General features: G+C 40.6%; 2 protein-coding genes across 4 annotated transcripts; one reads left to right on the top strand and one right to left on the bottom strand.

Moving 5' to 3' along the window:
- Positions 1 to 3,381: 3,381 nt before the first annotated feature.
- Positions 3,382 to 5,938, top strand: LOC129764282 (uncharacterized). 3 transcript variants are annotated; one of them, XR_008741099.1, is made up of 2 exons: positions 3,382 to 3,488; positions 3,544 to 4,154. XR_008741099.1 is itself a non-coding variant. In XM_055763200.1 (2 exons), exon 2 carries the CDS (start codon positions 5,082 to 5,084, stop codon positions 5,916 to 5,918), a length of 837 nt encoding a protein of 278 aa, XP_055619175.1. In that variant the 5' UTR covers positions 3,400 to 3,488; positions 4,896 to 5,081; the 3' UTR covers positions 5,919 to 5,938. The 3 variants fall into 3 exon arrangements, 2 of the variants coding, with proteins under 2 accessions (XP_055619175.1, XP_055619176.1); XM_055763200.1 differs by lacking the exon at positions 3,544 to 4,154 and adding an exon at positions 4,896 to 5,938 and having other exon boundaries at positions 3,400 to 3,488; XM_055763201.1 differs by lacking the exon at positions 3,382 to 3,488 and adding an exon at positions 4,896 to 5,938 and having other exon boundaries at positions 3,558 to 3,581.
- A 36-nt stretch (positions 5,939 to 5,974) lies between these two features.
- Positions 5,975 to 27,137, bottom strand: LOC129764280 (28S ribosomal protein S35, mitochondrial). The gene is made up of 3 exons (XM_055763198.1): positions 26,912 to 27,137; positions 26,761 to 26,842; positions 5,975 to 6,798 (listed from the first exon to the last, which is right to left on the bottom strand). Exons 1-3 carry the CDS (start codon positions 27,018 to 27,020, stop codon positions 6,015 to 6,017), a joined length of 975 nt encoding a protein of 324 aa, XP_055619173.1. The 5' UTR covers positions 27,021 to 27,137; the 3' UTR covers positions 5,975 to 6,014.
- Positions 27,138 to 27,159: the final 22 nt, after the last annotated feature.

Raw genomic sequence — 27,159 nt, 5'->3', positions numbered from 1 at the left:
GGAGGATTCTTCAATGTGCGTGAAGCACGAGATCTCCGAGGGGGAAAATTGCTCGAAATACTATCGATGGCCAGGTCCTGCTGCTGTTGCTGTTGATGCTGTTCCCCGGAATAGCAGCCTGGACTTAAAGGATACTGCTGCGGGAAAGCTGATGCTGTTGGCTGGTGTGACAGAAGTGTAAATAAGTAATGTGGTGATGAGGGAAATCATCTTTCTCACTCGCCGATTGATTGAGGATGTATTCATAGCTGAAACAAAATAAAATGATTAGTAAATGAAAAGCAGAAATGAATTCCCTACTCACCAGTTGTATGATCCGGATAAAAATGTGAACATTAAAATATCATGCGATTACGTTCGCTTACCTCGCCTATTTTCATTCTACTATACAACGGAATCAGTGTATTCGGGTTCCTCCGGGTGGTAATTCAGCTGAGCAAGTTGATAAATACCTCCTTGTCGTTGAGTTTTCGTGTCTGAAGAGGATTTTTGAATGTGCGAGAAGCACGGAACCTCTAATGGGGAAAGTTCTTCGCAATACCATACCATGGTCAAATTCTGCTGCTGCTGCTGTTGATGCTGTCCCCCGACATTGCCAACAGGGGTTGGAGGTTACTGCTGCAGGAAAACGGATGTTGTTGGCTGCTGTGATAGAAGTGGAAATCCGTACTGTGGTGATGGGAGAAATCATCTTTCTCACTTACCGATTGATGGAAGCAAACGAGTCGAATGTATTCATGGCTGATAAGACAAGATAAAATAATTAATAATTAAAAAGCCGAAATATATTTCATACTCACCAGTTGTATGATCCATTTGTTTTTGTTTGAGATGACAGTTTAGCGGAGTGGAAAAAAGAACCACCAGTGATGCCATTTGGTTTGTTTAATTATTCAGTATTTTCGACTAACGAACTATCCGCGTTGACGATATTGGGGAATAGGCATGACAGTATGGATTTGCAGAAGGAATGAATACACTTTTAAAATGAAAATTATGAATGAACATGATTTTTCCTTAATCAAATTAGTACTCTATGTAAGTGAAAATCACCATTGCCTGCAAGTGGTGAAAAAACGCCATAAAAAATATGTTTTGAGATAATTTTATATTATAATGACAAGTTTTTTTTGAGAATATCTGAACGTCTATAGAAAATAATTCAAATTATGGTCATGACAACGTACTTTAAGTAGAAAAAAATATGCAAAGAAAAAAATTTCATACAAATTTTAGCAAATATAAACTGATTCGGGCCGACTAATATGATAGAGAATAGTTTGCCTCATACAAACTAATGCTGTATCCAGATGTCGATACCTAATCGTCGTCATCGTGAATAGGTAACAGCCTTACGGTCGTTGTTAGGTCGATGTTTTTTTCGTCGATTGGATTGTGGGCCACTATCCAATCGACGAAAAAAACATCGACCTAACACCGACCGTAACGCTGTTGCCTATTCGTGATGACGACGGTACGGTCCGACATCTGGATACGACATTAGTTTGTATGAGGCAAACTATTCTCTATCAGATTAGTCGGCCCGAAGGCAGTTTTACATTGCTAAAGTTTGTATGAAAATTGTTACTTGACGTTATTTGTCTACTTGAATTATATTGTTCTGGCCCTAATTTAAATTATTTTCTATAAATTTTTCAAATATTCTCACAAAAACTTATCATTATAATATAAAATTATCTTGAGACATAATTTTTGCATGGCGTTTTTTCACCTCTTGCAGTCAAAAGTGATTTTCATTTACATAGAGTACTAATTTGATTTGGGAAAAATAATGTTCATTCATAGTTTGTATTTTAAAAGTGTGTTCATTCCTTCTGCAAATCCATACTTTCATGCCTACTCCACAACTTCGTAACATCAAAAATTCGTTAGTCGAAAATACGGAATAATTAAACAAACGAAATGGCATCTGATGATTATTATTCGGAGAAACTTGGAAAAACGTCTACACTGTCCGATATCTTTTGAATAAGAGAGTTAAACTGTCATAGACCCGAACGCAAGCCGAACATACCCTCATCCCGAATAGTCAACCCAAGACGGGTCTATGGTACTAGGTGAGGCCGTTTCGTCACTAAGTTGGTTAGGGGAGCGGTATATGAAAATAGCACGGAAGAAAGTAGAAGGGGAATTATTTGCTTGTAGCGTGAAAGAGACAGACTGATCACCAGCGAGCTTCGGCAATAGCGTATTGTATTTTGTTTACAAACAAAACACATTAGACTTCCAAGATGGCTGAAGAGTGGTTTTAGCAAGTTGGCCCACCTTAGGATATACTTCTACGCGCCTTGAGTCAACCGACATACGTCCGAACGTTACTGTCATAATAAACAACACGAGTGGACCAAGGTATATTTATTCAAGGTGTGTCAGTGGCAGACTTACGTCACAATGGTTAACAGCATCACTAGTGGTTCTTTTTTCTCCCCGCTAAACTGTCATCTCAAACAAAAACGAATGGATCATACAATTGGTGAGTATGGAAACTATTATACTTCATTATCATTAATTACTTCATTTCGTTTCAGCTATGAATACATCCGTTCGGATAATCCGACTTTTTCGCTCCCATCAACTGGTGAGTGAGAAAAATGATTTCCCCAATCACCACAATATCTATTTCCACTTCTATCACAGCAGCCAACAGCATCAGCTTTCCCGCAGCAGTATCCTCCGAACCCTGGGGGTTATTCCGGGGAACAGCTTCAACGACAGCAGGACCTGACCATCGATAGTATTTTGAGCAATTTTCCCTATCGGAGATCTTGTGCTTCGCGCACATTGAAGAATCCTCCTCAGCATGTGTGTCAAGGAGAAAAATATCAACTGCAAGGAGGTATTCATTACTCAGCTGGATTCGAATCGTCAATCCAGACAACCCGGATGCACCGATTCCATAATATCTACTTGTTTATTCAAGATCTTGTTTTTATTATACATACATTTTTATTTTATTTTTATGTAATTAATTTTATAATAAAATAGTAAAGTGATTGAAATTGATCAATATATTTCCTTTTCATGTTTCATAATAAACCAATACAAACATGAGGTGAGCAGTGCTGCAAGCAGGTCGACGCCTTGCATATGTTGGCAAGAAAGTGGCGTCAAATTGTTCGGCGAATGCATATGAAAGGTCGATAACTCGATTGCAAGGTGGCAGCATTTGAGGTCGATTGTTGACATTTCATCGACCCAATCTTGGCAGGCAAAACGGAATATGGGTGGTTGCGCAGTACTCGTTCGATTAATAATCGATTTCTATAGGAAGTATTCGATTAATCGATTAATTGAACGATTATCGGGGATCACTAGACTCGACGACCGTTTGGCCGCGCTCGCCGATGAATCAGTCGAGTTGTCTATTTTGTTTTATGGGTTTGTTCCCCTTGTTGATTCGGTATTCTTCTGTTACGCCTTTATCTTCAAAAATTGTTCCACGGCTGAACTAGTATTTCATAAGCAATGTATGTTTTCAATTGCAGTCATCAAATTCAATTCAGTAATTGCAAAATTTTACAGATTTCCAAATGAGCCTCTTCCAAATAGCACAATCAAATGTAAAGTTCAATGTTTATCCAGGGAAGCCAGATGACTGTTTTGAATATATTAACACGGCACGAAAAGCCCCTTCACATCATATTGAACGAAAATGAATAATTCAAATAATTCAAATGTGCATTTTCGATAAGCCAATGTCTCGGGTTCAGTCATTGTTCGTCTCGTTGCCTGGAATAGGGCCCATTATTTCTCGAAAAAGTCATATTTGAGATATACAAGATTTTTTTTTCAAACTGTATACAATCGAGTCCAAAATTGTATATACACACGGGTTTTTTACCCGGGGGATACGTACCTCTTAAAAAATCCGCGTTAATTGGAATGTGCGCATAAAAAACCGCGTTAATTGGAAAATCCGCGTAATAAAAACACGTTAATTGCAAAATCCGCGTAAAAAACACGTTAATGGCGGCCATTTTGGTTAAAAACTAGTTTTTCATGAAAAATCGACAAAAGGGGATATGAAGAAACGGCTATGTAACACTTTAGACAATTAATTTTTACATGGTGATAGACAAATTCAACCATGTCGGTCGACTAAATCCTGAGATATCGATAATAATAAATTATAAAAATAATTTATTAATTTATTTATTATTTTTAAAATTATTTATAAAAAATTAAAAAAATTGTAAAATATAAAAATTCGATTTTTCGACCTTCCACCCTTTTTTGACCGGGGTCCCTCCCATGAACCTTACATATCGAGCCTGTAAAAATAAAAAATAGAACGAATCCGCTAAATCTAAATGCTATGTCTACTAGAGCAAGGAGCGAAAACTCTGAAGCACAAAGCCAGCCCATCGTTGTTACATCTTAAACAGAAGTACCGATGTGCTCTTTAAAATAAGGGGCTCAGAATGCAAGGGGTGTAAGTGACTTGATCGATTTCTCTTCATCAACTTTTTATTTAGTTAATAACTCAACTGCAAAAACGTTCCAATTAAATTTTGCTATACAATCCGATAGATGAGGTTCTGACCTATCTCCACATTTCCAAATACAGCTGGGAATGTATTTGCAGCTAAGTTATGACCAAAAGAGAGAGTCGATGTAGAGAACTTACACTCCTTTCATTCTAAGCTCTCAAATATAAGAAAACGCAAGAAGGAGGAAGGGATCGTATCAATATTCTTGAAAATACTGCGCTCATTAGAAAGTTTACATACTAGTTCAGTCAAAATACTGTTTGGAAACTTTCACAAAATTAACATCAACATGCTTGAAGAAAATATATATACACAATAATACTGTAATAAGCCATGGCTCACTCAGTTGGGTTAGATGCAAATCATTTCTCTAATTCACTTCAGACGAACAAAACGAAACAATTCATCTGACTGACGTGTGCACAACCCTTGAACTTGATGCGCTTTATGCACGTGATGGCACCCACCAGCGGGAAAAGGCAATAAGTCGCTATAAATCATATAAATCATGCCACATATTTCAGACCCGTGTCAGTACAAGTTACTTTGCATACAAATCCGCATCACATAATGACCAATATAGTAAGAAATGGTCGGTTAATCCTGCTCTTCTTGGGAATTCTCCCCAGTGTGATAGACAATCTTTCCGCAAACAACGGAAAGGATAACATATATAAGTCAGCTCCGCGTATTCTTTCCAGCGATGAATACCAAATCGAGAAACCACTAATTGATGGCGATCATCCGCGTGAATTGATCAGCAACGGACATGTGGTATCAAGTGAATACGAACGATTGCAGCAGACTAACGATGTATTGCCTTACAAACCAAGATATTCGGGTGTTGGCTTCGTAACTAAATCTAATTTTAATAAGACAAAAATTGCTGCAGGTGATCGAAATACCCACCCACTTTCGAAGAAGTTTGCGTCCCCTGGACACAAGGGTCGCATATTGCTAAACAATCACATCGAAGACGATGATGCAGCAGCAACAGACGTGAAAAGCGATCTACGCTCGGGAAGTTACTTTGATGGCAACGGAGATTGGTTCCATAACGCTCATCATGGATCAAATATCGGCGGAGTTTGGACAAATGAATTGGCTTTCGATAATGGCATTGGAAGTGACAATCACAATCTGCCCGCGGCGATCGGACAATCGCACGGACACGCTTTATTGGGGGTACATCTGCTAAATCCGTTCATACTGGTGGCAATGTTATCGTTTGTGATTAGTTTAATGAACGCACTTCTCGGAATAGTTGATAAGTTCAGGTTACCCGTTGTTAGAGCACGCGGAGTGTCCAACGTGTCAACGCCAAAGTATTCTCGAGCTATAAACAAGAAAGTTCCAAGTGAACTGGATGATTTGATTCCTATTTTATGGAAAAGACACAACGAATAATGTAAAATGTTATGCCTAAGAAGTGAATTTCGAATATATTAAATAATATTACTCTGTTATACTTTCTTCAATACTTTCTTAAAGACATATCCAATCCTATTTGACAAGGCCCAACAATGATAAGGTCTGTTCCTTGTACTTCTGGAGGTTGTACTCATTTTCGCCATCATTAAACAGTTGCTCTATCGAGCGAGCATAACTCTGGGGTGCCTCCACTCTCTGAACATCCTCTGGTTTGTTCCAGTTTAGAATAGCTTCCGAACTAATTTTCGCACGATTGCGATTGAAGTCGTAATACTCCATATCGGCTTCCGATTTCGTTTCCTCCCAAGGCTCAACAATGTTAGATTCATGATAAAGTGCCGTCAACAAATACATTGCGTGGTCATAATTTTGCTTTTTCAGCGGACATCTATCCGTCACCAGGGTAAGTACGTCAGTATCGGGATTGTACCGCTCTCCAACCAACCTTAGAAACTTATCCTTGGCGTGTTTGTTGAGCTTCAGCGTATCGAGCTTCAGCTGGATCGTTACTATACGTGAAAGCGGGTTACGAATTGTCGGTAAGGCGTGACAGTAGTCCGAAGAGATGAAATCCACCGGAAAGTGCTGCTTCATTTTGTCCTCGCTTTCAAGACCTTTGGGCCATGGGGTACAGAATTGTTTGAGTGCTTCACACTGCTTCTTGATGACTGGTGGGGTGAGATGCAGAAAGTTTGGTATTTTCATTAGTTCTGCATTCGCAAATTTGCCCGGTGGAAACTGATGCTTTTTAGAGACGTAGCCTTGACGCAGTGGCAGCGGAACGGCTGATGGGTTGAATGATTTTGGACCCGGCCACACCGCACCCCAGTCCTGATCTGTCGCCATTTGTTGGAATCTGCGAGAGAGAGAAAGAAAAAAAGGAGATATTGTTTAAATCATATTACGAATAGGAAGTTGTGAAAAATATATTTCCTATTCTCCCAACTCCCTTTGTAATATATGGCACTGATTGACACATACAGAAAATAGTACTCCATCGAGTTCAGCGAAATTGCGTAGGGGTAGTGCGGACAAAGTGGTCACCTGCTTGTTTGATAGTATAACTATTGACTATTAACACCGTATTGATAGTCACCTTATGTTTGAAGAATTTAATGACTTTTGAGTCGCCCTGTACTTCAGTAGTACCGTCACATGTCAAAATATAAATAAAAACAGAAATTGCTCTCACAATAGCCGTAGTTCTGTGCGCATAGTATCTAAGGAATTTCTCGTGAAATTTAGTTTATTCAATCTGATATGTTGTACAAATCATCAGTTTGGATGACTGTTCATATATTCTAGGAGAGATGAACAGATATTTTGTTCAATCTCAGCGATTAATTAACATAGAAATTACTTTGATGTTTGGGGGCAAAGTGGTCATAGGTGCATAACGACGTACAATGTTCTGTTTACTAAAGCTAATATACCTCATCACATTCTGCTCTTGAAGAGGTTCTTCTTGTGGCTTTGACCCTGGAAAATATGCTACTCCCACTAAACCAAGCCTCATTTTGCGGAACGTTATATGCTTCTTACAACGTTTTTGTATGCATTAGAAAATTTAAATTGAGACTATAGGTGAATATACCAAGCTTGATATGTGCGAGTGACCGCTTTACCCCAACTATATGATCACTTTACCTCCAAGCAAAAAAAAAAGATCGATTTTTCACCTTTTTTTCTAATGATGAAAAATGTACTATTTTGAATTTTTATAGTAAAAGTCGTATGCTATCTTGAACAACAATGAGTTGAACTATAATATTCTAAGAAAAACGGGAATTGTAGCGGTATGTGAACGCTGGAAATGGGCATATTCCTTAGGGTGACCACTATGCCCCCACTTCCCCTAGCATGTCTAATGGCCCGCATACGTGCCAATCTGGTTCCATTACTTCAGACAATTTGTACAATTCATTGATTTTATGAGGAAAAGTGTATTCCATTTAGAATTTGGCCACACCAAATTTCCAATTCCTTCATGAGGAAATAAAGTACAACATCGGCAAAAATATATTTTTGTAGGTTTTTTATTAAGGCAGTATCAGTCTTCAGAAAACATGCGCAGCCCTGCGCTTGAGTATAATTTTCATCAGCGCGAGTTCAACACAAACACGTACGGCTTCATTTCCGTTTCCAATTCACGTAAAATGTAATGTAATCCGGAAGTAAAATGTAAAATCCGGAAGAGTTCATCCGTCGTGACAACTTTGATGAAGTCGGTGTTATTATGAATACCACGAATGTGAGTGCGAGTGTAAACACACATCTCCTTACATCCCATCCTTTTCCTAATGAAAATGAGTCACCCTTCTAAACTCGAGTCGACCGCGAGTAATCGGTTTCCTAGTTCATTAACCATAGAATTAAGGAAAGAACATGTTGATATATGCTATTTGAAATATAGTTAAGAGTTTGGCTCCATTAAACTTATGTAACTGAGCCTGTAAAAATAAACGGATTAATAAAAAAAAAATGAATACCACGAGACTGTCATGTCACGGAGAAAAACGAGTATATTTGTCATTTGTATTTTAGATGGTGAAAGCTAGTCACGCTGAGTTTCAAAGAATTTGCCGAAAGCAGAAAGTGATTCAGATTGTATTTAGACGGATATCAAAATTATGAAGAGAAGGAACTAGAGAAGAATTTAAAAACGTATCTTGTGAATACTTAGCAATAATAGACTCATTTTTTTCCTTGTTTGAAACTTATTATCACTTTTTTAATATTCTTTCATTCAAAGTATGTCTTCAAAACAATATCGTTGAGAATATCTATTACGTAAAAAAACAAAGGCCTTATTTGGTATAACTATCGTCCTCATTCGGATCTTGTCCTTTATATAGAATAGAATAAACAATGAATTTAAAAAAAATGTTTGAATTCAAAAACCAGCTCTGGAATGTTGGAAAAACTTTACAGTTATTATTTTATACTCAAAATATCAACAAATCAATATTATACATAATCAATCATGATGATCATTCTTTCTAATAGGAGATTATTAATTATTGTTTTTTTCACACTATTGCAGCGAAATAGTGACCTCCATTCCCATTTTATGGTGTTGCAACTCTCTGTTGTTCTAATCCTAAAAGTAGAAACAAAAAAATTCTATTCATTCAGGATAATCGGAAGTAGTCCTTTCGCTATGTTTCAATGCTACATTGCCATGTTTCAATGCTACATGCGGGAGCTACATTTTTAGTCCCATATTACATTCCATAGCGCATATACGGAATCCAAATAATAAATTTACGTCTTCTGGATACGTCAGGATTTCGTTCTAAAAATGCCACCAGGCGGGTAAATTGCTGTTTGTTCATCTTTTCTTCCCTAAAAAGCAAGATAAGATTCAAAACGTTAGCAAAAAAGCTAAATAAATACGAAATTAAACTTACTCCATTCCGCGTAACTAGCCTTCACCATCTAAAACACAAGTGACAAATATACATGTTTTTCTCCATGACGTGACAGTATCGTGGTATTCATAATAACACCGAGTTCATCAAAGTTGTCACGACGGATGAACTCTTCCGGATTTTACACACACAGTGGCAGCCGTAATAACGTTGTATACAATTCACTTCGTATTCACCGTGAAGTGACGTTCGTGATCAAGCCCCTCTTCTCACTTGTGTGATGCGCGCCTCATTCTATACACGCGTACACATACACATCAAATTCTAGCGCCTGCTTTGTCTTCGGTCGTTCTAAGCTAAGCATAAAAACAACAGCGCGTCTCCATACGAACCGTATACGCTTGTGTGAAAAAAAATATCTCAACAGAGAGAGCTATCCAGATTCAACCGCGCAGTATAGAAATATGACGCAAGCACGGTGTAAAATTCAGCGCAAAAACTCTGTAAATATTTCTGTTTCAGATACGCAATATATGTACACGTAGAATCGAAATAGATGCCAAGATATTTGAAATTCATTGAGTGGGTTATTGTTTTGCCGAATAAATGAAGCGTTAATTTTGCGGGTTTGTGCTTTATACAAAAAAAACCATCTTTGTTTTCTCCGTGGAGAATTCGACACCCATGTGGACAAAATATCCTGTAATGGTCTTTGCAGATCGGTGGAGGAGGATCCCCCAACGGAAACCACTACATCATCTGCAAGTTGTAGCGTGCAATGTACCGAAAGGCAATTGTCGATATCATTAACATAAAAGTTGTATAGTAGGGGTTCAAACATATAGCCCATATGTTTTTCTGACAGCAAATTATACAAATAATTATTTCAAGTTGGCCAGTGTCCACAATTATGAAGATGAACAGCGAGGTTTGGCGGCCAAATAGCTTCTTAAGTTTCTTCACCGTGTCGTCCAGGCCGAAATCGCGGGGATGCTTTGGCAGGATACTGTTTACGTACCGCTCATGGAATTTGGTGCCGATCTTCCTTAAGAGTAGCCTCACCTTCGCCGGATCGTCCAGATTCTTGCCGTCAACTTTGAAGATATCCTCGTAGCGCGCGAACCATGCATCGAAAAACACTCCACCGTCAGGATCATAGTAGAAGTCTTCAATTCCCGTGGCCAACGATTCGATGATTTTCTCACTTCCCGGTTGGTTGGCTTGACCGGTTCGGTTGAGAAGTTGAATCTGCTCTTGTTGGCTAGCTACCAGTTCAGTGAGCCGGAGAATTACGTTCCTCAAATCCTGGTCGGACATCTTGCGAGGGGTTGATCTGGATCGTCTTGAAGTGGGTTGAAATGACCTCGTCGCCAAAAATTGTTACAAACTCCAGCAAATGGAAAGACTTGTTTGTTCGTATGTCTGTATTCTTCGGAGGTTGGATTTTTTATTTATTTATAATGATACTACATCCCATTGAGAGATTAGATCTTCTTCACAATTTTTCGCCAATAGTCCCGATCCATGGCTGCAGTTCTCCAACTCCCGGCTGCACCGATTCTTGCCAAGTCCTGCTCCACCTGGTCCAACCACCTCGCTCGCTGGGCTCCTCTCCTTCTTGTTCCTACCGGATTCGATGCGAACACCATCTTTGCAGGGCTGCTGTCCGGCAATCTTGCAACATGCCCTGCCCATCGCACTCGTCCAGCCTTGGCGACTTTCTGAATGCTGGGTTCGCCGTAGAGTTGCGCCAGTTCGTGGTTCATTCTCCTTCTCCATACTCCGCTTTCCTGTACACTACCGTATATTGTTCTGAGCACTCGGCGTTCGAAAACTCCAAGCGCTTGTGAGTCCTCTTCAAGCATCGTCCATGCTTCGTGCCCATAGAGAACAACCGGTCGAATTAGGGATGTGTACATGGTACACTTCGTACGGGGTCGGAGTTTGTTGGACCTCAAGGATTTGCGGAGCCCATAGTAGGCACGACTTCCATTGACAATGCGTCTTCGAATTTCACGGCTGTTGTTGTTGTCAGTTGTTATCAACGAGCCAAGGTAGACAAATTCCTCTACCACCTCGAGCTCGTCGCCGTCGATCACAACACTACTACCAAGAAGAACTCTGTTGCGATCAGTCCCTCCAGCTAGCATGTATTTAGACTTAGACGCATTGATCCCAAGCCCAATCAGCCCTACTTCGTGTTTCAGTCGGGTATACAAGTCGGCTACCGTCGCATGTGTTCTTCCGATTATGTCCACGTCCGCACACTGCACCGCACACCGTTCATCGTTGCCTGAATCAGTCTTGTCAGCTTTCGGGGAAAGCCGTGTTCGTCCATGATCCTCCATAGCTGCCGTCGGTCGATTGTATCATATGCGGCCTTGAAGTCGACGAAGATGTGGTGTGTAGGGACCTGATACTCGCGGCACTTTTGGAGGATCTGCCGCAGTGTAAAAATCTGGTCCGTCGTCGAGCAACCGGACATGAATCCGGCCTGATAACTTCCCACAAATCTACTTACTATTGGCGATAGGCGGCGGAAGAGGATCTGAGACAAAATTTTGTAGGCACCATTCAGGATTGTGATGGCACGATAGTTCCCACAATCCAACTTGTCGCCTTTTTTATAGATGGGGAAGATTAAACCGTCCTTCCACTCCTCCGGTAGCTGTTCTGTGTCCCAGATCCTGACTATCAACCGGTGCATACACTCTACAAGTTTTCTCGGACCTCCCTTGAAGAGCTCCGCTACGAGGCCATCCTTACCAGTTGCTTTGTGGTTCTTGAGCTGATTAATGGCCTCCTTAACTTCACCCATCGTCGGGGGTGGTACGTCGTCGTTGTTCATTGCACCGGTGTAGTCCTCCTCAACGCCGTCTAGGCTCCTGTCTGCGCGCTGTTCAGGTGTTCATCGTAGTGCTGCCTTCACCTTTCGATCTCCTCGCGTTCGTTCGTCAAGATGCCTCCTTCCTTGTTTCTGCATATTTCGGCCCGCGGCACAAAGCCTTTGTGCGAGGCGTTTAGTTTCGTGAAGAACTTCCGCGATTCTCGAGAACGATAAAGCAGCTCCATCTCCTCACACTCTTTCTCTTCCAGGCGGCGCTTTTTTTCCCGAAAGAGATGTGTTTGCTGCCTTCGTTTCAGTCTGTATCGTTCCACGTTTTGTCGAGTCGCTCGTTGCAGCATGGCTGCGCGTGCTGCATCCTTCTCGTTCAGGAGCGCTCGGCACTCGTCGTCAAACCATTCGTTCCGTTGTCCTCGTTGTTCATACCCGATGACGGTCTCTGCTGTGCTGCTAATTGCTGATTTTAAGCAGTTCCAGCATTCATCGAGGGGAACAGCATCCAGTTCGTCTACCCCCGGTAACGCAGCTTCAAGACGCTGCGAGAATGTTGCAGCAACGTTCGGCTCCTGTAGTCGTCGTAGGTGGTACCGTGGTGAGCGCTGGTGTCTTATGTTATTGACGACTGACAGTTTAGAACGCAGTTTGACCATCACCAGGTAGTGGTCTGAATCGATGTTAGCGCCACGATAGGTTCTGACGTCGATGATATCCGAGAAGTGCCGACCGTCGATCAAAACGTGGTCAATTTGTGTTTCTGTTTGCTGTGGTGATCTTCAGGTGTAACGGTATTGGAGGCTGTGCTGGAAGAAGGTGCTACGTATGGCCATGTTCTTGGAGGCAGCGAAGTCGATAAGTCTTAGGCCGTTTTCGTTGGTTCGCTGATGGGCGCTGAACCTACCAATTACCGGTCTGAATTCCTCCTCCTGGCCGACCTGAGCGTTCAAATCACCGAGGACGATTTTGATGTCGTGTTTTGGGCAGCGATCGTATTCACGCTCTAGCTGCGCGTAGAATTCTTCTTTATCGTCATCGGTGCTAGCTAGATGGGGGCTGTGGACGTTGATAATGCTGATATTGAAGAAGTGGCCTCTCATCCTCAATTCTTTCATTGATCGGCCACCAACCAATCACCCGTTTTTGCATCTCCCCCATCACGATGAAAGCTGTACCCAGCTCGTGTGTGTTGCCGCAGCTCTGATAGATGGTATATCCACCATGGAACGATCGCACCATCGAACCTTTCCAGCACACCTCCTGCAGCGCTACGATGTTGAAATTGCGGGCTCTTAATATTTCCGAAAGATTTCGGGTACTCGCAAGAAAATTGAGAGACTTGCAGTTCCATGTTCCGAGTTTCCAATCTCTAGTCCGTGTTCTTTGCGTAGGTCTAGTCCGATTGTCTTGTCTCGAATTTCTTTGTGAATTTTCCTGTGCGGAGGTTGGAACAATACTTAATAATGAAAATTATGCTGTCAACCAGCTTAATTATTCATGGGCTTCTAGGATGATCGTCTAATGTGGTTTCTATGGAACAAATTATATTCTCCGACAGAAGATAATTTATGAACCGAGTCAAAAGATTCAGAGATTATTTCGCAAAATTTCATTAGGTCGATATTTTTCGTTATTTTTCGTTTCGTTATTTCGGAATATCAACTGTCTCACATGGATATGAGTCATTGGCAATTGATAAATATATAGGAAGACTAGCTGACCCGGCAAACGTTGTTCTGCCATAAAAATTATATCTAGTGAATATGTTGATTGTAAAATAAAAAATGACTTATGTATTGTAAGTGTGTTTAAATGATTTAAAGATCTGCACATACTTGAAACGTTCGTTACTCTTTCTTTCATACTTGTGTTTGACATACCGAGGTATAGAGCGCCAAGTCGATGACAAAAATTTAAAAAACACACAAAACATTCCTTGTATTTCATTCCCGATGTATTTCATTCACGAATCTGACATGTTTGTTCTCTTGAACGTTAAATGTAAATTGAAAAAAGGAATAAATTTCGTTTTGCAATTTTGTTGCTCTTCATCGAAGGTTTTGCTCAGCTGAGGCGAATATGGCACTACTGAACGGTTTTCCATGTCAATGTCTGCGTTGTTAATTTTTATGAATGATTGTCCGTCATTATCAGTTTTTATTCGTTGATAATTTGGACATCCACCTAGGCTTGCGGTCGTGTCGTTGATGAAATCTTTAAGAAAATGCATTGTGCAGTTTCCATCTGCCATTCAAGGCTATAAAAAAGGCTATGTTTGTGGTAACAATATCGAACAATCACCCATATTTCGTCATTAGCAGACCCGAAAGCAATTTAAATTGTTGAAAGTTAGCCTTGACCCTAACTCAACTATTTTTCTATAAATCTCCTTGCATTTCAGCCAAAATATTATCCAGAATATAAAATAATTATCAGAGACTATTTTTGACAGATATTTTCCCTACCTGTAAAGAATGTGTTATTCTGTTACACAGAACACACAATAGAGCCATAGTTCATTTAAAATTTTTGTTTTAAAAGCGTGTTTATTTCACTCGAAAATTCAGAACGCTTCACGCTTCACAGAAATGGAACACGAAACTCAATGACGTCTATACGCATTGCGTTTCAAGGTCGGATGATATTCGTTCTCTTTGAAAAACAATCTACGGGTCGATTATTTGGATATTATTTATACCAAAATACTAAAATCGCGATTAAAAATAGGAAATGGAGATAAACCTTTGATTTTTTGAAAAAAAATAAATAAAAATTATTTAGATTTTTTTTTGCATAGGACCACCCTAATCGGTATAAAACATATGGTAATCGGTACCTTAGCGGTATCATATATAGTTTACGTCCTATTCTCATGCCTACCAAGGTCTATTGATAGGTCTAAAACACTATCTCGTGCGGGGGGTTTTGGTACCCTAGTAGCCTCCCCAGTGTTTAGAGTCGTCATGTTCAATATTTCGACAATGTTTGCCTTATAACTATGTTAGTAATATGTAACCGATTACTCGCGGTTGGCTCGAGGTTAGTATTACAAGTGTTTTCGTAATTGTGATGTTGCTGTCTTCAATGATCTGTACCTGTGCCCGACACGGGATACTTCCTATTGGGATGCAGCTGACCATTAATCAGCAACGCCCCCCTAGTCTGAACCCCATATCTAGCGTGGTGCGTCTTCTCGAGGAATCCAGGATAGAATGGTCACTAGCCGGCGCAATCATCAGCTCGTGTAGAGTTGTCATGAGCGGTACAACCTTTGGCTTTTGTTGAATCATCAGTGGACTGCACAACCTTTGGCCCGTGTATCTGTAAAGAGTGTGTGTATGTATTGCCGCGACTAAGTAAAAGTTTATAGATCGAATAGGAGGGATACGAAACAGGGACACAACGAAGGAAAAATCATTAAACGTTGACATCGGCGTTCCTGAGGAACAGGTATAGATGAAGCAGAAGATCAGGATCACGGCTACCTAAGATATCCCGGATGGGGATATCCGATTGTCTGCCTTGTGCTCTCAGTGCTCTAGAGAGCTGAGAGCGAGCAGCATGGAACCGGATACACGACCAGACAATATGCTCGATGTCGTGGTAGCCATCGCCACAATCACAAAGATTGTTTGCTGCGAGCCCAATTCGATAGAGATGCGCGTTTAGGTTGTAGTGATTGGACATAAGCCGAGATATCACGCGAATGAAATCACGACCGACATTCAATCCCTTAAACCAAGCTTTCGTCGAAACCTTAGGGATAATCGTGTGTAACCAACGACCGAACTCATCTTCACTCCACATGCGCTGCCAACTAACGTGTGTGTCCTGACGAGGAATGTGAAAAAATTCGTTATAAGTAATTTGCCTTTCAAAAAGTGTGCCTTCTGAAGCGCCCACCTTAGCTAGCGAGTCCGCTTTCTCATTCCCCGGAATCGAGCAATGAGAGGGAACCCATGCTAAGGTAATCTTGAATAATTTTTCGACCAAAACACTCAATAGATGTCTTATTCTTGTTAGGAAATAAGATGAGCGTTTATCAACTTTCATTTAGCGGATTGCCTCTATTGAGCTGAGACTGTCTGAAAAAATAAAATAGTGGTCGATGGGCAATGTTTCAATGATCCCTAATGCGTAATATATCGCACCCAGTTCAGCGACATACACGGAACAAGGATCTTTGAGTTTGAAAGAGGCACTGGAATTTTCATTGAAGATGCCGAAGCCAGTGGACCCGTTCATGCATGAACCGTCAGTAAAGAACATTTTATCAGATCCAACTTTCCCATATTCTGCCGAAAATATCTCCGGAATGTAATCGGAGCGTAGGTGATCTGGTATTCCATGGATTTCTTGTCGCATGGACAGATCAAAAATGACAGAGGGATTGCAAAAGTATGGGAAGCAAACTTGGTTGGAGATGCCCGGTGAAGGGTGCACTTCATGGGTAAGGTACTCATGGTATAGAGACATAAAACTTGACTGAGGAGTCAGTTGGAGTAGATTTTCGAAGTTATCAATCACCAATGGATTCATGATCTTGCAACGGATGAGAAATCTGTAGGATAATTCTGTGAACCGAAGAGTAAGCGGGGGTACTCCTGCCAAAACTTCGAGACTCATCGTATGTGTCGAATGCAAACACCCCATGGCTATACGATAAGCAACGATATTGTATTCTCTCCAGCTTGAGAATATGAATCCTGGCAGCTGATCGGAAGCAAAAACTGCCATATTCTAACACTGATAATATCGTTGTTTTGTATAACTGAATGAGGTCTCCTGGATGGGCACCCCACCATGTTCCGGTTATTGTTTGGAGAAAATTGATTCTTTGCTGGCATTTCTTTTTCAAATACGCAATGTGTATTCCCCAGGTACATTTAGAGTCAAAATATACTCCAAGGTATTTGAAAAACATCGAGTGCTTGATCGTTTTGCCGGATAGGTGAAGCTGGAATTGGGCGGGTTCGTGCTTCCTAGAAAAAAGGACCATTTCGGTTTTCTCCGTAGAGAATTCGATACCCAGCTTGAGAGCCCACGTGAACAGGTTTTTCAGGGTATCTTGCAAGGAATTTTGCAGAACGGCGGGATTAGTACCCGTGATGGAAATAACTCCATCGTCTGCAAGTTGTCTCAACGTGCAATCTCTAGTTAGACAATCATCTATATCATTGACGTAAAAACTGTACAAGAGGGGGCTTAGGCAGGAGCCTTGTGGGAGGCCCATAAAACTGTAACGAGAAGATTTCAAGCTGCCATGATTGAAAAACATGTGCTTTTCTGAGAGTAAATTGTACAGGAAATTATTCAGAATTGGTGAAAGTCCACGATTATGAAGTTTCTCTGAGAGAATTTCCATGGAAACTGAATCAAATGCCCCTTTGATATCGAGAAAAACGGAAGCCATTTGTTCTTTGCGAGCAAATGCGATTTGGATTTCAGAAGATAGCAGCGCGAGACAATCGTTCGTCCCTTTACCTCGGCGGAAGCCAAACTGCGTATTTGACAGCAAATTGTTCGTTTCAACCCACTTGTCCAAACGAAGTAGAATCATTTTCTCTAACAATTTACGAATACAGGATAACATTGCAATCGGCCTATACGAATTGTGATCGCAAGCCGGCTTGTTGGGTTTTCGTATGGCTATCACTCTCAGATGTCTCCAGTCATGCGGGACTATATTCAGCTCCAGAAACTTGTTGAACAAGTTCAGCAAACGATGTTTTGCCAAATCGGGAAGATTCTTCAATAAGTTGAATTTAATCTTGTCCGACCCCGGAGCTGAATTGTTACATGAGAGAAGTGCAATTGAGAATTCTACCATCGAAAAATTCTCATAATCGCCTTGGAGCGGAATGTCGCGTACGACGCTTTGTGCAGGAACGGAATCGGGACAAACCTTCCTTGCAAATTTGAAAATCCAACGGTCAGAGTATTCCTCACTTTCATTTGTATGGTTCCGGCCACGCATTCTCCTAGCCGTATTCCAAAGAGTGCTCATAGCTGTCTCCCTTGACAAACCATTGACGAACTTCCGCCAATATCCACGCTTTTTTGCTTTAATCAGACCTTGTAGTTTGGCTTCTAGAGCTTGGTACTTTCGAAACCATTCCACTAATCCAGTTTTCCTGAATTTTTTGAAAGCGGATGATTTTTCAAGGTAGACCTTTGAGCACTCCTTGTCCCACCAAAGTGATGGAGGACGACGTCGGAAAGTGGTAGCAGGAACACGTTTCCTTTGAGCTTGAAGTGCGCTTTCGTAAATCAAACTCGATATAAAGTTATACTCTTCGAGTGGAGGAAGTTCATGCATTGAAACAAGTGCTTCAGATATTATTTCTGCAAATTTTCTCCAGTCAATATTTTTCGTGAGGTCATACGCAATATCGACTGACTCACGAGAACCTGATTCATTGGCGATCGATAAAATTATTGGCAGGTGATCACTACCGTGGGGATCTTGGATTACCTTCCACGTGCAATCCAGGGATAATGAAGAAGAGCAAAGTGATATGTCTAGCATACTTGCCCGTGCAGGAGGGTTGGCTATCCTAGTTGCTTCCCCTGTATTTAAAACTGTCATGTTGAAGTTGTCGCACAGATCATAAATCAACGTGGCACGGCTGTCATCATAGTGTGACCCCCATGCTGTTCCATGGGAGTTGAGGTCACCTAAGATTAGCCGCGGCTCCGGCAATGCCGCGATGATATCAAAAAACTGATGGCGGCCGACCATGGTTCTTGGAGGAATATATATCGAGGCAATGCAGAAGTCTTTGCCATTGATTTGTGTCTGGCAAGCGACAACTTCAATGCCTATCATCGATGGGAGAGTGACTCTATAGAAGGAGTGACATTTTTTGATCCCCAATAGTACGCCACCAAACGAGTCATTTCGATCGAGGCGAATAATGTTGAAATCGTGGAAATTCAGCTCGTCGGCTGAAGAAAGCCATGTTTCACAGAGGGAAAATACATCACAGTTAGAACTATGAACTAAAAATTTAAATTGATCTAGTTTAGGGATGATGCTTCTGCAATTCCACTGTATTACAGTGGTCAAATCCTTGACCTCTTGCACTGAATCAGGCATCGAGGGAAATGAACGCTGCTAAAAAACCACATTTTTCTTTCAAAAATGTTCTCACAATCGGAAGCAAACATAATACTATGCTTTTAAGAGGGTCATTTATATTTAGAGCATTTAAAATGTTGTCCACCAGGTCAGAAAGCGCAAGCAAACCAGATTGTGGCTGTTGCCTCGACCGCGAAAATGGAACAGACCGGGTGGGTGCTGCTCCGGGAAGTGTTGAGGACCCCTGGTGCGTGGAAGAACAGCTTAAACCAGGAGGTACTTGCTTCGGTCTATTCTCAGCACGTTCAATTCGAGTTTTCATTCCAACTTGGGAAGTTTCGGTCGTCTTTCTGGGGAGTGAAGGAAAAGAAGTAATTTTTCTTTTCCTGACGGCACCCTGCGATGTACCGGAACTTCCTGCATTGGGAGCGTCAGCAACAGGCTCGTCGTTCTGCAGAATGGAGTAGGGATTGTCCTGAGTCGTTGGAACGGAACTCTTAAGCATTTCTGCATAAGTCCGCTTGGAACGTTCCTTTAAGGAACGCATGATTTTTTCCCCTCGTTGTTTGTACACCGGGCATTGAATAATATCATGAGGAGTCCCGCCGCAATGAAGACACTTGTGCTCTTTCGCGCAAGGATTCTCATCATGGCTCTCTCCACAATCTGCGCAACGTTTTTTATTGCAACAATAGGCGGCCGTGTGACCGAGTTGCATACATTTGTTGCATTTCATTACCCGGGGTACAAACAACCGAACAGGTAAACGAAACCTATTGCAACGTAGTTTGGAAGGGCGGAACCCTCAAAAGTCACACGAGATTGAGAACCCTTTTGTCATTTTTTTGTGACACAGATTTCAGTCGATCGCATGCAAGAATCTTCACAGTTTTTAGTGAAGAGTTCTTGAAGCGACCGACACCATCGATAATCTCTTTTCGAGTCAAACCCTTTTCGGTTATTACGCCGTCTATTTCGACGTTGCAACAGGGCACGTATACGCGATACTCAATCGCAAAGAGGTCGCAGCGCGTGATTTCGTTCGCTTGGGTCCTGCTTGAGACGACAACTCGTAGTTTGTCTGGCCCCATCCGTGTAATCTCGGTAACTGCAGAAAACTTCTGAGTAAGTTCCTTCGAGATACGAATGACATTGAGAGGTTTAGATTTTCGTCTAAAGTATACAATGAATGGGCCTTTGGAGCCTTCATGGTATTCTTTTGGACGAAAATCCTGTTTTTCGTCAATGTCCTCATCTTCGGAACTTCCAACTTCATATACAGAAGTTTCTTCCTCAACTTCAGCTTCATCTTCCTGCTCTTCAGGAGGAGGATCGGTATCGGAAATATTCAATAGCGTCGATGGGGGATCCTTCCCGCCCTCAGCCATATCAAAAAAATCGGTCAACTGTTCGATATGAACAGAATATAATGATAATCAAAATAAATAAATAAGTGAAAAAAATATTTGTTATAGGGTTATGATGCGAATATTAAAATCAATTTATTTTATGTTAAATAAAATGATAAAATGAAAAAAAAATTCCAATAAAAGTTCAACGGTATATAAGAAATAATGATCACCCCTAATGCCAACGTTTGCCGATTTGGTTAACACAAAGTTGAACAATGGTGTAAATCGTGCACAGAAGGTAGAAGGAATGATAGGGAAACAAAAGAAAAATAAATTTCTACTTGCCGCGGCTGTGTGGCGTGTGTGATGAATGTGTCTGATTTGGATCCTCAGCGCGCACCACTTTAAACTTCGCTCCACTCGCAAGCGCAACCGGTGAAAAAGAACACTATTATTCGATGTGAAAAAAACACCTTTGTTGGATCGATTAAAAACTTGTCCGATCTGCTTGCGAGTTGTCGAACCAATCAATCTCTGAGATGTTGACGGTGAACTGTAGTGCTAGCAGAGTTATAAATTAAAGCAATATAGAGGTCTCTGCGATTGATTTCTGTCTGGCAAGCAACAACCTCAATTCCTGTCATCGAAGGGAAATGGATTCTATAAAAGAGTGGCATTTTTGGATCTCCAGTAATGTGGCATTATGATCTAGACAAATTATGTTGAAATCGTGGAAGTTCAATGCTTTTTCTGGAGAAAGTCACGTCTCACAAATGGTGAACGCATCACACTCGAAACTATGAATTTAAAATTTGAATGAGTCAATTTAGGCAACAGGCTTCTGCAATTCCACTGTATAACCATAATTGAATCCGTGGCCTGTGGTGCTGAATTATCCATTGAAAGATATAAACGCAGCAAGAAAAGCTAATTTTTCTTCCAAGTAGGTCTTCACTGCCGGGAGTAGGTATACAATGAGGGTCTTAAGAAGCTCACTTACATTTAGAGCATTCTACATGATATCTACAAGAACTGTAAATGCCAACATCCCAGCTGTTATTCAGATTGCGAAAATTGGGCTATATTGTTGGAAGTTAGTTTGGGGAGGTAGGTTCAATTCAGGACTTTGGATAGTAGGGGGTGGGCCTCTGGTTAAAAGAGAAAGCGCGTAGACCAGGACGTACTGGCTTCTGTTCAATTGCCACGCGTTTCTTAGAAATTGGCGTGCTAGTTAGGGATGTTTTCGCTCGTAGTATCCGGTCATATATTCCACTTCTATGTTTGGTTTGCCTTGCGCGATCGAACGTCAATGTTTCTCGGTTACGTTTAAACAGTATTCATAGTCGATTTGCAAATTTGAGAACCTTGACGAGCATTCCTACTGACGACGTTAGGGTTTCAACATGTGTGTGTGTAATTTTGACGTAGGACTACGTCTTTCATTTCTGTACCGGGGTGTAAGTTTTCAAGGTTCGAAAGCGAGAGAGTGACGCTGGACTGCAAGGTTTTGAACGTTAATACCTCTTTACCGGTTGAATGGAGTGGTATAATAATCACTTCATCCGAAAGATAAAATGTCAACGAGTTAGATGATTGTCATTTATTGGTTCAAAAAATCGTTTCAATAGCTTAAAAATTGCTTTGAAAGCAAGCTATTGAAGTCATAACAATCTAGCTCATTGATGATGATTGGTGATCGCAATGTGTTCCCGAACACGGATGCAAATTCTAGGCACCTGGAGAAACCGTTATAGCGAAAACATGCAAGCTGTGATTTCTTTTGCTCGCTTGCATTGGTGTTTGGGAAACCATAGCGGACACATGCAACACGTGAGTACTTTTACTCGCATCAGTTTCTGTTCTGCTTTCGCATGTAATAGACATGAAAAAATGTTTTCGTGTGAATGCGTCCGAGCGAAGGAATATTCGCAACCATTTACGCATTCGACTTGGTGTTCCCGTGATGCAATCCAAAGCATCAGTTTCCGTTCATGGAACAGTCATGAAAAATTGCTACATCACGGTAAAAGCGAAATAAATATTATGCAAGGTTATATACACTTTATTTCATTTTCAACATGAAATGCCGTTCTAAGTTTCTATTTTGCGCATGGAGTGATTATGAAAAATCTCGTGTTATTCTCACGAAAACAAAAATGAATCACGTATCAAACATCTTCAGTTGCTTTTACAAGGCCACTCAAATTTCATCGGTTCGTTTTGGGACCAGCAACAAGTTGGAAAGAGTTGAATTTTACGTTAATAACAATTCTATATTTCCAGCCAAACGCTAAAAAAAACCTTTCAGCTATCTTTTAAAATATTCATTAATTCATTAATTAAGAATTGATTCAGATGCAATTTGAAATAAATTATTACCGATCCAACTGTAGTTCTACATCTACCTTGCGGTTACATCACAGATATAACCCACTTTTTGTTTTTTTTTCATGTATCTCTCGTTTTATCTTCGATAAATTTTTGAATGCGTTTGTCAAGCCTGATGAAATATGTAGTATTAAGTAAGTACTGCTCGTTACTAAGTAAGTAATTTCTTCCAGATTAGAAGATTGTCATTAGTATCTTGGCCAGGCCCCGAAATCTTCGAAGGTGAAAAATGAGGACCGACTCTACTCCCAGTAGCTTCGCTTCGACTAGAACTGCTTCGGCAGTCGCCGCCAACGAAAAATGACTTGACTAGCGCTGACCAGCGAGGATGACTGGTGAACTAGTCCAGTCAGTGGTTATTTTAACTGACTCGACTAATGAATACAAATCTGCCTCTTCATTCAACTGACTTCAATCCACATTTCCATTTCCCCCTGATACTTATTTTGTACCCGCGTATGCACGTCCATATAAAGAGGAACGAAAACTTGATTCCTGATGCAAAAAAAGTAGTTACCCCATCAATGGACGGTTTTTTTTTCTACCCATCGTGAACTAAAATCAACGAGCTTAGACATTCATAAAGTATGCTATGAAGGTCCTCGCATTAGTATTAGTTAGTATTAGGCGTGCAAAATAGCGCACGCACACTGCACGCTATTTTATACGTGTGAGTAGTTTTCGTGTACGCTACAAAAAAATCTACCTATCCTGTAGCGTTTGTCAAACCACGGTGAACTCAAAAATCGATGCATGCAAACGTGCATGGGAGAGAGAGGAACGAATTCGTTTTGGGGGAAGTTACTTCAAAATGCAATGAGGACAATTTGACTGGGAAGAATGGAATGATATAGTCGAGTCGGTAGAGGGAGTTAGCGACTAAACGCCCGACTGACTGTTCAGTCGTTTTGGCGGAGAAATGCGTGAAAAGCCAAAAGTCATTTACCGACTGACTATGGATATAGTCAGTCGGTTAGTCAGCCGACTATCCTCAGTTGACTATGACTATACCGAGCTCTGATCTTGGCACAACTCGAGGCGCTGTAGTAACTAGGCAGAAGCTAACTTCATCAGTTGGTTTTGCAAAACCACGCAAACCCAACGGTTCTTTTCTGGACCACCAAGTTCGAAATAGTTGAATTTCATGTTAATGACAATTTCATACTCACACTCATCCACTCGCACACTAACAAGGAAAACTTTCAGCAATCTTTAGAAATAATTATTCACTCATTCATTGAGAATTGATTCAGTTGCAATTTAAAACAAATGATTACAGAGCCAGCGGTAGTTCTACGTATACCTTGCGGTTATATCACAGGTATAACCCACTTCTAGTTTTTTGATAGGTTATGTGAGGTAATGTACTTTACGTACATAGTTGTTTTAAACCGAATTTATTGCCCAATGGAATTTTACGAAATTGAATGAATTGATAGTAAGTGGTAGCTGATAGCCTAAACTATCATTTGATCCCAAAAACTTACCGTATGATTGTTTTCCGAAGCCATGAAAAATTATCAAAGTTTTTTTTTTCCTTTATTGATTTAATTAGGCTCAAGTGGATAAAGAGCCACCATCAAGCAATACATTTTAAAACTATTTGAATATATTATAACTACATAATTATTAACTTAAGTCTAATTAGCTAAAACTAAAGTGTAATATATAAAAAAAAATATAATTTATTGCCTCGTCGGTATTATCCTTGTCTTGAACAGTGCCTGTGGTGGGTCGTAACAACTACATCGCCAGTTGATGTAGCAACGGTATCCTTTGGTAGTGAGTGCCTCCTTGTTATGTTAATAGCTCCTGTAATGATCTCATCTCAACGGGTACTAAGTTCTGCTTGTGTAATAGGAAAGGAAGGGAGAGTGGACAGTGGGAGTAGGAGATGTGACCTAAATAATAACATTAGCGCTTCTTAGGAAGACATGGGGAAGACATGGGGAACATAAAATTAGGGTCGCGAGTAGCTAAGATATTGCGAACTGTCATGCGTGAGTGTACTCCTTGAGCCTCTAAATCGGCAACCAGTTTAATTCTTTCATTGCAAAATTCATTACATGACCAAACAACGTGCTCGATGTCATGATATCTTTGACCACAATTGCATAAATTGTTAGTAGCAAGACCTATGCGGAAGAGATGCGCATTTAGCGCGGAATGATTGGACATCAATCTGGACATAGTTCTAATAAAATTTCTGTCAAGATCTAACCCTTTAAACCAGGCCTTCGTTGAAACTTTGGGGATAATAGAGTATAGCCATCTCCCAAGGTCATCTCTGTTCCATTGGTTTTGCCAACTGGTGAGTGACTGCTGTCGGGAAATGGAGAAGAATTCCCGATACGCTATTTGTCTTTCAAAAACTGTGCCCTGCATACTACCCATCTTTGCGAGTGTATCCGCTTTCTCATTACCAGGAATAGAGCAATGGGAAGGAATCAAAATGAAAGTGATTCGAATACTTTTATCAACAAGAGAATTCAATGCATTCCTAATTTCGATAAGAAAATATGATGCTTTCGTCTGTTGTTTCAAGGATTGAATGGCTTGTATACTGCTAAGACTATCCGAGAAAATAAAATAGTGATCAGGTGGTAAGGACTCAATGAATTATCAAAGTTACTGTTCGATTTTTCGAACGCTTGGCATAAAATGGATTAATACTAAAATTTAACTTTAAAATTTTTAAACTGTCTTGTTGAAGTCTTCGGTAGGCATTTCAGTCGCAATGTTGACAAGGGAGTATGATTTTGACTCACTCGATCCACCCCCTCGAATGCATAGTAACTTGATAGCAAAAAGGTGGAAATTGACTTCTTCATTATTTCTGTTGACCCAGTTGGTGATGTCTTGGATCAGAATATCCATCTACCTTTTGAAGTTTTGTTCCCCGCTTGCAGCCACTTTCTCTGCGAGTCACATCTTGTTCTTATACGGACACCTCTGATATTCTGTACGGTTACATTTTTTAAAGGTCATGTTATCTGAAGTCGGATCAATGTCGATAGCAATCATTCCGGCCATGACCCATACGGCTTCCATGGATATGGTTCTGTATGTGCTCGCTACCCTCATGGCCATGGCTCTGTAGGCTATCGATTATTAGACCCAAGCACATAAGCTCACGTTTAGGGACAATAGACTGCTTCCTATGAGTTATTTTCGCACGCTGAACAGTTCTACAATTGCGAACCAGCACGATTTCAGTCTTGTGATGCGCTTTTGTGAGATTTGCAACCATGAAATAATGCCTCTTCTGAATCAGCGTCGAGAGCAACCTCTATCCAGCACTTGCATTGGATATCTATTCTCATATCTTTAAAATATTGAAGAAGTTTTGGATTCAAAAATCACCATAAGCGATTAAACAATACAATCAAAAAATCTTGGTTCAACCATGCCATCACATTTTAACATAAGAGAGCTTGTAAGTCTCTAACCCTTTGGTACCTATGGGTGTTTAGTAGTGCTATTAAAACTCGAGGAGGTTTAGACACCAAATTCTGCATTCAGAATGTACTATGCTCTGACATACTCTTCCGTTCCGACGCTTGCTAACTAATCATTTACATAACTCTTGCCTACTACAGTGCAATAGTTAGCAATAAACTAACTTTGAATCTCTCCACGCTATTTTGACTATCTCCTAAAATATATTTTAGATTTAACTTTATGGATTATATCGGAAATCATCAATTTGACTTGAAATCACTAAATATCGTAGAATACAAAAAAGATTTATGAATTTGAAAAATTGCTTACAGCTTATATTATTTACCTTGGTGGAGGAACCTCTTTCATCGTCCTCCTTCGAGCAGGTGGTCTAGTTTTGACTTGCTTAAAATTCAAAACCGGGAATTCTGAAACAAAACAAAAATTATCACCATCATTATCACACACATGCGTCTGGTTTTCAAATCGAAACCTACCCTCATCATCAATACGTTTGCTAGAAGCATCTGGTTGGGTGGATTGAAAACGGCAACACACAATCCGTACAGGTAGTATCGGTTTTCCAAATCGTGTGATAAGCGCCATTCCTGTTGTACGTAATTATTCGAATTTTACTAATCCTCAATAGAATAATGCAATGTTTTGGTGAGGCACTGCGTTCATTTACATCACACAGCTGTCATTGCGCAAAATAAACACAAATGACACAGCGCGGGCGTCGATA

This window comes from Toxorhynchites rutilus, chromosome 2 (genome assembly GCF_029784135.1).
Source record: "Toxorhynchites rutilus septentrionalis strain SRP chromosome 2, ASM2978413v1, whole genome shotgun sequence".
NCBI lineage: Eukaryota > Metazoa > Arthropoda > Insecta > Diptera > Culicidae > Toxorhynchites > Toxorhynchites rutilus.
The sequence above is the reverse complement of the archived record's forward strand: the minus strand, read 5'-3'. Positions and strand labels throughout refer to the sequence as shown.

Excerpts from the sequence above, each read along its gene's own strand:
- LOC129764282 (XM_055763200.1), top strand. The coding sequence starts at position 5,082 with ATGACCAATATAGTAAGAAATGGTCGGTTAATCCTGCTCTTCTTGGGA.
- LOC129764280 (XM_055763198.1), bottom strand. The coding sequence starts at position 27,020 with ATGGCGCTTATCACACGATTTGGAAAACCGATACTACCTGTACGGATT. Across the intron at positions 26,843-26,911 it reads CAAACGTATTGATGATGAGG|AATTCCCGGTTTTGAATTTT; the intron begins GTAGGTTTCGAT and ends GTTTTGTTTCAG. Across the intron at positions 6,799-26,760 it reads AAAGAGGTTCCTCCACCAAG|ATTCCAACAAATGGCGACAG; the intron begins GTAAATAATATA and ends TCTCTCTCGCAG.